The 11666-nt window shown below is 25.3% G+C and overlaps 1 protein-coding gene and 2 long non-coding RNA genes across 4 annotated transcripts; 2 read left to right on the top strand and 1 right to left on the bottom strand.

The window, feature by feature from the left end:
- Window positions 1-2626: 2626 nt before the first annotated feature.
- On the bottom strand, window positions 2627-6668 carry LOC122523165 (zinc finger protein 69 homolog). Of its 2 annotated transcripts, XM_043644794.1 has the most exons (8): window positions 6469-6668; window positions 6231-6396; window positions 4547-5397; window positions 4264-4479; window positions 3947-4180; window positions 3614-3873; window positions 3120-3513; window positions 2627-3021 (listed from the first exon to the last, which is right to left on the bottom strand). In XM_043644794.1, exons 3-8 carry the CDS (start codon window positions 5363-5365, stop codon window positions 2746-2748), a joined length of 2199 nt encoding a protein of 732 aa, XP_043500729.1. In that variant the 5' UTR covers window positions 5366-5397; window positions 6231-6396; window positions 6469-6668; the 3' UTR covers window positions 2627-2745. The 2 variants fall into 2 exon arrangements, with proteins under 2 accessions (XP_043500729.1, XP_043500728.1); XM_043644793.1 differs by lacking the exon at window positions 6231-6396.
- A 599-nt stretch (window positions 6669-7267) lies between these two features.
- On the top strand, window positions 7268-8232 carry LOC122523668. Its single transcript, XR_006305347.1, has 3 exons — window positions 7268-7494; window positions 7576-7821; window positions 8108-8232. It is a non-coding gene; the product is annotated as an uncharacterized LOC122523668 (long non-coding RNA).
- Window positions 8233-8264: 32 nt separating this feature from the next.
- LOC122523669 lies at window positions 8265-9519 on the top strand. Its single transcript, XR_006305348.1, has 2 exons — window positions 8265-8303; window positions 9030-9519. It is a non-coding gene; the product is annotated as an uncharacterized LOC122523669 (long non-coding RNA).
- The last annotated feature ends 2147 nt before the right edge of the window (window positions 9520-11666 follow it).

Raw genomic sequence — 11666 nt, 5'->3', positions numbered from 1 at the left:
AATTGTTTATAAGAATGTAATAAATCTTTTTAACTAATTTTGTATATTTGATTAAACACTTACACAGAAATGATTATTATCAATTATTTGTAAGGATATGCATAATTACTAATAATAAATGAATTATATATACATATATCTTAAATAAATGTAAAAAATAATCAAAAGAATATTTTACTTAAACGTAAGTATTATTGTTATGCGTTGAATACCGATAATAAGTATACAAAATATTTTTTACTACAATAACTATTTGCTTATAAATATCCAAAATAAAGAAGTGTACACAATGATTAGAAGTGACAATAAAAAAGAAGATATATCTTTTTTCTCTTTGGTTTCATCGCATAAGACTGTCGCATATATTCATAGCTATAAATTATGGTAATATATGGAATTCGATATGAAGTACAAATATTTTCATGCTTTTGAAAAATGAAGTCAATGAATATATTGTAAAACAGAAATTAAATGTTACATCGCTTATCTAGCTTTTATCGCTTATTTATTTATGCAGTTATTATTCTACAAAGATTTTATCTTATATTAATGTATTTATACTATATATCTAAATATATATATATATATATATATATGTTCCCGGCAAAGTACAAAATCCGGCATTCTACAGAATAAAATTAGCCGACAATGTACGAAATGTATTTATATTTCACACAGGCATTCTGTAGAATGCCAAATGAGAAACCAGCAAAATAAGAAATACATCTCCGATTCGTTTTTAAACACTCTCATTATTTTTTCAGAATAACATTTGTAATTTTGAGGAATACACGTTATTTATATAATAGCATTATCAGGACTTTTTTTCATACTTTGCCTGTTGGAGATAGCAGTACGAAGTCGCAGTATTTATTCAAAATACTTTATTTAAATAATACACACGAATTCAAAGAGAGTTAAGACTAAGAACTAGTGATAATTTGGATAATTAAATTGTGATGCTATTTTTATATGATTGATTGACTGATTGAAAAAAAAGTAATACTTTATACTGAATACAAATTATGTGAAATAATGTGAAAAATGAAGCCCGCCTCTTGTTTTTCTGTATCTTTTCGAGGAAGCCCAAAAATCAACAGAAGGAGCTCCCCTTTATAGTTTCTCCTTCCGGCTCGCTTGATCAGTCGATCGCTTTTATGTGTGTATGTGTGTGTGTATGCATGTCCCAACATTGCCTAAATAGCATTGGTCATTCTATAGAATGATTAAATATTATATACAATGTCTAGAAAAAGTAATAATTCTTATATTTCCTACATTGCCTAGAAACGCCGGGCATTATCAATAATGCCTAGGTATTCTATAGAATGTCGACATTTCGTACTTTGCCGGTAAAATATATATATATATAAATGAAAAAAATTTGTTTAACAATATTTTAAACCTAAGACATTAATTATGTGTTAGATAAATTAAATGCATATTTATATTGCCAATTTATAATAAAATGAATTAAAACTTAAGAACGGTGCATGAGATAATATAAAACTATATATATATTATTAAATATTAATATATTTTGAGTATATGTTATCGTGTAAAATCGAATATTTGGGTTTATTCTTATACGTTAATATTTCGGACATACGCCAAGCAACCATGTGAATCTTGATCCAATTTCGGTCTTTCACGGTAACATATATATATTATTAAATAATATATATTATAATATGATTATATATATATAATATATATTATTAATATCTTCAAAATATATTGTTATTCTTTAATGGTCCTGTCCGTGAAGAACAAGCATGGGCATTATGTTATCAGGCTGCTAAAACCTTGTCTTCTCTTCTGCAAGATAAATGTTATAAGTTGTAAAAACTATTATAAATATATATATATTTCTTCACAAGGATAACGATTTTTGTATAGATACAAAATGTTCAATTATTAATGAACTAAAAATGGCTTATTATTTAGCATTAGAATTTTTAAAACTTTTAAAACAAATACAGAACGTTTACAAGAACAGATGATGAAGATATTGAAGAAAATTCGGGGAAAATAGATATAGACGAATTCGTTCTGGAAGAAACTGATTCCTCTTAAGAAGAAAATTTGTCTACATGCTCCTTGAAGTATGTTTCAATTTATGAATCATACACATAGAGATTACAATCGAAATAGCAAAAATGTATTATCGTGCTGTAATAAGAGCTTATGTATTAGAGGTATTGGAATTATTTTAATTTTTAAAACAAAATTTTCGACAAACAATCTTCACAAAAGTGACAAAATATCGTCTACTACAGATAACGCAATTCAAACGTTATTCAACAACGTCATTCAAAGACGGACGTTCATAAAAGACAGTAAGTTCTTACGGTTGAAGAAAGAGCACGATCCAATGAAATAAAAGATAACAATTGCAAAGTTAAATTCATTCTCAAAAGAGAAAAGTAGTGAGGCTTCGGATGAAGAAGCAAAATCAGAAATAGAAATGTCTAAGAAATCAAGTATATCTTTATGCAAACTTCATGAAAAAAGCCGATTAAATCTTCGATATATTATTAAACAATAAAACTCCTTAATTAAAAATTCCGATGGGGATCTTATTACTGAAATATTGCCTAAAAGATATGGATTAGAATGCAAAACGGACAGAGAATGAATAAATTTATTCATAGCTCTACTCGTGTATAATAAACATCTTGGTAATAGCAATAAATTTGTAAATTGTATTCATTCATATATTCATTATACTATTAAAAATTAAAGTTAAGCCATTTCATCGTTATTTCCGCTAAGTATACGTGCATTATGATGATAATTACGTTTCGAGGTGTATTCTCCCGAATTCTGTGTTTCATACATTTTTCTATTGGCTAAATAACGTCGATAATTATTTTCACGTTTTCTCCGTTGTTCTTCTGCTTGTTTTTTTAATTTTTCAGGATTCATATGTGTCGTTACCATATGTCTCGTCAAGGAGCTCATAAATTTATATGTAATTCCACATACGTCACAAGACAAGATTTCTTCATTAGCCCCTTGCTGAAATTTTGAAGGAAAATAAACAATAAATTATTTTAAAGCATTTACAAGTATTATTTTCATAAAAATATAAACAAGTTTCAGACGAGATTACTTACCTGTTGATGTACCATCATATGTCTTTGTAAATTATTCAATCGGTTAAACTCTCTTCCACATACTTCGCAATCAAACTTTTTGTCAGTATCATGATTTCTTTTGTGTAAATTTAAATCAGATAAATGTAAGAATGTTTTTTGACATATGTCACATGTATGTGTTCTTTGACCATTGGGTAGATGTGACTGTTCATGTTTCATTAAACTAGCCTTCTCCACAAAACGACGACCACAATAAATGCAAGGAAGTGGCCGAGATTGTGAATTATGCAGAGTTAAATGTCGACGTAATGCAGTAGAAGTAGGGAAATTTTTATGACATTCTAGGCATTGAAATGGTCGATCACCAGTATGAGTCTTTCTATGACGTGCCAAGGAATTTTGATCTGGATATCTATATATTATTATTAAGAACAATAATAAGTTTATCAATTCTTTCATAAACTTATAATATATCTATATTAAATAAAAACGCAAGAAATAATAAAGCTTACCTTTTAGGACACAAATCGCAAGGAAAGTTTCTTGTTGTAATATCTTCTTCTCGAGCATGCTTTAGCCTGTTGTGTCTTAAAAGTTGGAAAGATGTTTTAAAACTTTTATTACAGATATCACATTTCATGTTATCTGTTGTAGGTATTATAACTTGAGTCCTTTTTTGCCCATGCTCATCTTCCGAAATAATTAAAGAAATTGTTACTGTATTATCTTCATTTTCAAGATCTTGAAGTGCAGAAGATGAAGATATAGTATTCTGAAAAATAAAAAATGTTTCATTAAATTATAAATTCAATAAGGCGTTATATATTTGTAGATACAATACATACACTTTTATTTTTAGAGGTAGTTTTAGATTCTAAATCTGTTAAAGCCATAGGCGTTTCTTCAGTGGGTCTATTATTTTGTTGCAATTGATTGTATGACTCTTTACTATCTTGATCATCACTATTATCAGCAATAGCGTAATTTCCATCTTCAGTTAAATAAACTGGTTGTAATTGCCCATGCTCATCTTTATAATATAGCTGACCCTCTTCATCCTCGTGTAAAAAGATTTGTTCCTATGACATTAAAATAGAGTTATTAAAAGACGTATACATTAATTACGTAATAATTGTTTTTTTTTAATTTAATTAATCTCAACCTGAGACATTTCTTCTTCTTGATATTGGTTAACATCATTCTCAGAATTTCTATCTTCATTTACAGTATCTTGTGTTTGTTCATTTTGCTCTATTTGTACTGCTTCATATTGTTCATTTATATCAACTGGCTGAGCAACATACAATCTTTCCATATTATCACCTTCATAGTAAATTGTCCCTTCAACTGGAATTGTATTTTCTCTCAATTGTTCCATCTGAAATAATGTTCATTTATGAAAATAATCCATACCTCTTATTATGGTATGAATAAATTATACAAGCCTTTATGTAATGATCATCAAGAGTTCTTTTTTCTTCCTGTTTTGGAGTAGAAGTCGATTTTCTTGAACCAAGTACAGTATACACTAAATTATTTTCAGTATTTTTAATAACTTCATGAGTGAAATTGTTATCAATACTATTGATACTATGCGTATCATTATCATAATCTTTATTCAGTCGAGATTTGTCCACTTTTGTAGTGAATGATTCCATGGTATTTCTAATATCTGTTTTATGGCTTTCTAAAGAAAAACTTTTTCCTTGGTTTCCATCAGATCGTTCATTCTCATGTAAAAAGTTGTAATTTTGTGATGATTCTGAATTATGATGCTGAGAGTCAGATTCATGATCCATTACTTCATCTATTTCTTCTACATGTTCAATATCTTCATCTTGCCAATCTTCATCAACATCATATGCTATAACTTTATTATTCGATTTCTGTTGTTTATTATAAGAGGACTTAGAATTTTTATCATTTTGATCTTTGAATATTACATTTTCTTCATCGGATTGATATATCTTGTCCACTTCAGAATTTTTATCACATTGTTCATCCTGTAAATTCCCTTCAATTTCTATAACGCTACTATTTTCCTTAGACAATTCTGCAGTTTTAGGATAATCTATTAATGAATCTTCTGTTTCTTCTACTTCTTCAATTATTTCTATTATTTCTTCTATTTCTGTCTCTGTTGAATCATCCGAGTAATCGGGCTTTAATATTATCTCTTCAGCAACCACATGTTTGACCACTTCTAATATATTTTTATCTTTGGTAATATTCATAACATCCAAAAATTCTGGTGCTATCTCCATTATTTTCTTTTATATAAATTGGGAAGATAGTGCTAAAATGATGAAAAAAATACATATTGAGTTTATTTATAAAAATACATCATAAACAAATGTTATTAGAATGCGTATAAAATATAAACATATCATAACATATCTTTCAGTGATGAAAAATTAACATAGAATTTGAAGTTCAAAGTAAAATACAATATTTTAAAATAATATTTATTACATTATCTACATTTAATTATTATTGTTGCATATACTTGATTGATACTTTTTTGTTACTTAAATGTATAATACTTGCATAATTCATAAAATGTATATTAATATGTATAATACAATTCAATATTTTACACCTACTTTTCATAACATGAATAGTCTTAAGAATTAAAAATATATATCATATATATTTATATAAATAGTAAAAAGACATCACATCAGTAATAATATTCGATATCTTTATTTTAAAACGTACAATTTTTAAAAAATATAATATATAAAATTAACCTATTATAATTGTGTAATATATTTATGCTCTTGATGAATGAAAGACAATGAATTTTATCAAAGTATTACATCAAATGAAATATAATATAGAAGTATAAAATTACACATTTTTGCAAATATTTTTAATTATTTTTTTTTTATTTAAAAGATTTAAACATTCGAAAAGAATATTTGAAAAGCACATTATATGTAAAAATTTGATTAGCCTAAAATTGAAATCCAATTCAATTTACAATTTAACACTATTTATCCATTGTGGTATTTAAGAATAATAGTTTTTTGTTGATAAATAAATGAAGATAAAATGTAATAAGATAAGAAGAGACATGGGACACTTGTAGTTTCATACAAATTAAGAAAAAAGTAATGATTTGTTAACCATTCAGGCCTTAAGTAGAAAATATAGACAACAATTTTCTCTGGATTGAATATTTGTAGTAACTTTTATCCCTCATAATGGAATTCTATTGTCAAGAGAGTAAAATATAAAGCGGGACAATAATACACACTTCGATTTTATACACTGCAACTAATTCGTGGTTCACCTGTCGGTACGAAAATGCTAAGCATTTATCAACGGACAGCAAAATGGCCACGAAATAATAAGAAATGCTCACCTTACTAAGATGAAACCTGATGATTCTTGAACAGGAAAAAAAATACACGATTTAACTATTATTTGAACGATAGACTAATAAATTAGCTATATCTCCGTTAATTCTAAAAGTATAATAATTAACAATACGAAAATATTCTTGCTCGGTCGATACGCGTCAGTCTACCTCCGTTAGAAAATTCTTCTTCGAATAAATGACGCCACCTTAAACTAAGTTTCCATTGCTGTCATAAGATTATTCAATTCTGACAATAATCAGTATTTTTCACATAATAATATAAATTATATTTGACATAGAGAAGATTTATGAAAAAATTTAAATATTTATATCTTTTAAATTAATAATCTTTATTAATTCTTACTCTTTATTTAATTTTTTTTAAAGATTTATTACTTATCGATATTAATGGCCGATTCTCATTAGATATTTTCTAACATTATTTAGCTTTTATTTGTAATTAACATACTGTTGTTTATTTTTTATATATTTCACTTTTCATACATAAAATAATATATAGATTTTTGTTTTTATGATATATATCAATTTACAACAATTGTTAGTTGCTAAATGAATGGTGCTATTATTGGATAAAATTGGACAGCGAATCAAAATGCAGGAAAGGATAAAATGAAAGTAGCCGAATGCATTGGTTTATTGATGCAAGTGAAAAAATATCTTATCGAAAGAATTAAAATATTAAGAATTTAATTAGAATGATAATTCAAAACTGAGATATATATATTTAAATATATATGGAAATGCATTTTTTGATTTTATGTTATTATATATTGAAATTAGTAATAACAATATTATGCATAATAGTGACGTAAAATCAAGGAATAATGATATGCAATATATATGTATTTCACTATTAGTTGTAACTTAAACTAATAAATGTCTGTTTATTTATAATAAATAAATTAATTACTTAGAAATATATGTACGTTGTATTTTTTTAGTAAATTAAATACAAGAATAATCATAAGTTTTATTATTAGAATGTTATACTGCAGAAGTACTCTTATCGTATGTTGTGTTTTGTCACCTAATATGAAACTACGTCATTAATCATTCTCTGGTAGAAAATAAAGAATATTGTTATTTTAGTTGCTGTTCTACGATATAGATTTTATTTAATATAAAAAACATGTGGCCATTTTTACTTTCGATATTTGCGCTGTTTCACTTAGCTTCAGCATCAGGTAGTTTTGATTTTGGTGACACATTAGCATTAATTTTGGGTCTTATTCTTGGAATTATGGGATTTTTTGCTTGTATGGGAGCCTATGCAAGACGACGAAACCAATTTGAATCTTTGTGATCATGGGAAATATATTTCAATAAAATTCATAGGTAAGCAATAATATAAGAATTTAAATATATTTAGAATAAGCATGAAAGTGTGCGTGTGCATGTGTATGTTGTGTGTTCAAGAATTAAATAATATTATAAAGATTTTTTTAACGGAATTTTTTATTATTATATTAATAATTATTTATATATCTTTTTTTGTTTTCATTCAACAACTATATCTTTCTAAAACAGTTCATTTGATTGTATTTACATGGGAAATGAATATATATTGAATTACAGTATATCGCAATGTACGTATAATGACATACACTATATTAAATTGCAGGATATAAGAAATATTTAAAACTATACAGGAGTCTAGATTAAAAATGCTTAAGAGGAGCATCATATTGAATTTATATTAAAACAAATATCAAGAAAATATTAAAATTATATAATATTAACTACTTAATTATTTTATATTATTAAAAAATCAATCTTTAAAATAATACTAACTGTAGATATTCAATATATAAGAAAGCGTAAGAAATGTTTCTTTTATAATCAGTTTCTTTATTTATTTATTTACTTTCCTTCATCAAGGTTACAACTGCTTTGACTTTGATCCTTTAGCACACAAATATTGTTCTTATTTATCATATATATGCAAGAGAATGCACTTATTATATTGTAATAACTATTTCTTGTTTCTGTATTTTCTTTATTATAATACAAACACTATGAGCATCTAATAAGAACAGTCACGGTTCAAATCAATAGGAATGCAATAAAATAAAAATAATTGTCAGCTGTTTCTATTATAAATTTAAAGTAATATCAATAATTGAATAGCATATTAAACTATTACCACACGTTACATAATATGATTTGTAATTACTAATGATCAAATATATACTATATTAACAAATTAAAATTAGATGAATAATATTGATGAAATTAATGACGCGTTTTTAATTTTGTCATAGGTTATAATTTCAAAATATCAACATTGTATATATCAGTAAAGAACATATGAACTAAATCACATTGTTTTTTTTCTTTAATATAGATTTTGTAATACTATAAACTACAAATAAAAAGAAAGTATAAATTGCAATAGATGAAATTTGCTACAGCTTCCTTAAAGAAACAAAAGCTTGTTTGTTCTAAACTTTCTATATTCAGTTAAATATTATGATCTAGTTGTAAAACAAAATTATTATAACTTAATTATTTATTTTCTTAAATAATTCAAAATGCGTTTTCAGATATACTAAAATGAGAGTAATATGTAAGAAGCTCTTTTAAAATGTAAAAGTATTAAAATATTGCAATATTTTTTAATATATCATACTGTTTTATCACAAGTAAGAGATAAATATGACAAAAAGGGTCATCACTTGCACATTTTCAAGATTGGGAATTTTGAAATGTGTTTAAAGCAAAGATTTATAAAATTTGATATCAACATATAACATAGATGAATAATGATAAGTATTTCTTATCTAATTTGCAGAAATCTGGAACTTTCAAAAAGAGTAAGGAAATATTTAAAAACACATTTTCACGCTGTGTATTTTTCTACATTTCGCTTTAATATTTTTCATTTATGATATTTTTTTACATGTGTTCTCACATTCCTTATTCTTTTTGGGCTCATAACTTTTATGTATTTTTGGTTTAATTCCTCACTTAAGAACAACATGTAAAACTCAATGCAATGTCACTGAAATTAAATTAATATAATTTTTAACTGTATTCAATTGAAAAATGTACTTGTTGCAATACTTATTCTGTCAATCGTATGTAATTCATTATTCACATTCATCAGTTCAGTTTTTATATTTCTAAGAATTATGCATTCTAAACATAAAAATAATGTTCACTCATAGATAATTCAATATGTTCATTACTTCTCCGCAGATCTACAATGCATTACGCTAATACCATAAACTATAATATAAACGGAGGTTGATCCGCCTGTTTTTCACGGAAGAGAATCAGTATTTCTTACACCAAGAGATTACTAACTACTAATTTTTTGAGTTTCGAAATGTATACTCTAATCGTGTGTAATATTATTACAGTCCAATAAATATACACATGTATGTGTATAAATGAAATAAAAAACTATCAGAAATGAAAATATTTCCAACACTGATTTCTCATGTGTTTTTTTTACTCATTTGCTTACTGATTCTTGTTTTACCTAATCAGTCTTTATGTTTCTATTCTTGAAATTCTGAGAAACATAACTCTAAAATTGTTTCTTAAGTTCATATACTAGAAAGAATTCATATACTAGTTAGCACAAAAAAAATCATATAGTTTTATTTTCCTTAAAAACTTGTTTACTTCTGAGTAGGCTTAAACAAGTAAGGAAAAAGCAATAAGTGTCATATGTAAAATATAGATGACACGTGTGAATGATACATAACACTTCTCCAAACCACTTTAATGTATTATACTTCCTTTTTATATATAAATTCTTTATTTTTTTAAAGTTAATAGTCAATAATTTAAGCAAAAGCAGGCTCTTTGTGGTATAGGACTACAGGTAAAGCTAGCAAAATTCAAAATCTAAATAAGAAAGTTATTTATATTTCTTGTAGTAATGTGAATAAATCAAGTTGAATTTTGTATATACCTGCTTATGCACAACTCTATTCTCAAATATTTATTGATAAGTCGAAATCTTTTTAAAATTTAATGTTCGGCAACATGATTGACAAAGATTATTAATATATTAAAATTTATACAGAGATTTGATAATAAACATCCAGTATGCTAACTTTTCAATGATTAATATTGAGCAATTTTTTAAATAATCTATATTGAATTAAATTATCAAAATTGTCCAATATTCGAATAAAATACTTTTATCGAACAAAAAAATGAAATTTTGTGAAATTTCATAACTTTTTTGTTCATTTAAAAATTATTTTCTATATTAATAAATGTCTCACTCCTTTGTCTTATTATAGGTCTAGCTCAAAAATTTGAGAAACTGAACTCAGTCGGAATATTATTATCCACATAGTATTATATTTAAATTGCAAAATATAAGAAAATATTTACTATTACTTGATTCATTTTTGCAGGCAGTCTTTGAAAATTATTTTGTGATACCTAACTCCATCCTTTATCAAGCTCAATTCCATTAAGTCCAATACCACATTACTATTATTCTTCTACTAGAAAAAAGCACTAGTCAACAATATTTTCCATCCTTATTATTTCTGAGGTATAGGTCTAACGCATTTCCTGAATATGAAAATACGATTTTATAAATATAAGAAATTATTTTAATCGTGTGTAGACTATTTTTCTCGTGTTAGGAAATTTCAAAGTATATAAACGTATTATTCATATTCTTTGATAAAATATTTTGTAAAATCAATAATAAAATATTAAAAGAAATAGGAAAACAAATACTAAAAAAAAATTAAGGACAAATTGAATGAATATTTAACTATACTTAATAATTGTCAATATAATTAATATGAAGTTAATATTTTCTTTTAAAATGATACTTTGGCACACACTCCATATTATATGATTACATTCACACTTTTCAAGCAAAATAGTATCAATTATGTAACAATGTCTATTAAATAGAAAAATTACATAATAGATTGCTTCCATAATAAGAGGCTGCATTCCAAATTAAAATTGAAAGCAATGTTTACACTTTAATTATAGATCTGTTAAATAGAGAAATTCTTAAAATAAGTTTGCTAAGATTTTTAAAATACGATATTATTATTTCAATCAAATTAAAAAACCTTGTTGACTAGTGTATTTACTATGAATTCAAAATTAGTGTATAATATATTGCCTAATAATATTCATGATAGGCGTCTTTGGTAAAATGGCAAAAGATTCTTTCATAAAAAGTCTTATAA

This window comes from Polistes fuscatus, unplaced genomic scaffold (genome assembly GCF_010416935.1).
Source record: "Polistes fuscatus isolate 324 unplaced genomic scaffold, CU_Pfus_HIC Scaffold6, whole genome shotgun sequence".
Taxonomy (NCBI): domain Eukaryota; kingdom Metazoa; phylum Arthropoda; class Insecta; order Hymenoptera; family Vespidae; genus Polistes; species Polistes fuscatus.
Note: the sequence above shows the minus strand (reverse complement) of the source record. Positions and strands in the feature narration are given on the sequence as shown.

What these genes read in the sequence shown, in the direction of transcription:
- LOC122523165 (XM_043644794.1), bottom strand. Translation starts at nt 5,365, where the DNA reads ATGGAGATAGCACCAGAATTTTTGGATGTTATGAATATTACCAAAGAT. An exon ending in CTACCTCTAAAAATAAAAGT is followed by an intron (nt 3,874 to 3,946) that starts GTATGTATTGTA and finishes TTTATTTTTCAG; the next exon opens with AATACTATATCTTCATCTTC. An exon ending in ATATGATGGTACATCAACAG is followed by an intron (nt 3,022 to 3,119) that starts GTAAGTAATCTC and finishes TCAAAATTTCAG; the next exon opens with CAAGGGGCTAATGAAGAAAT.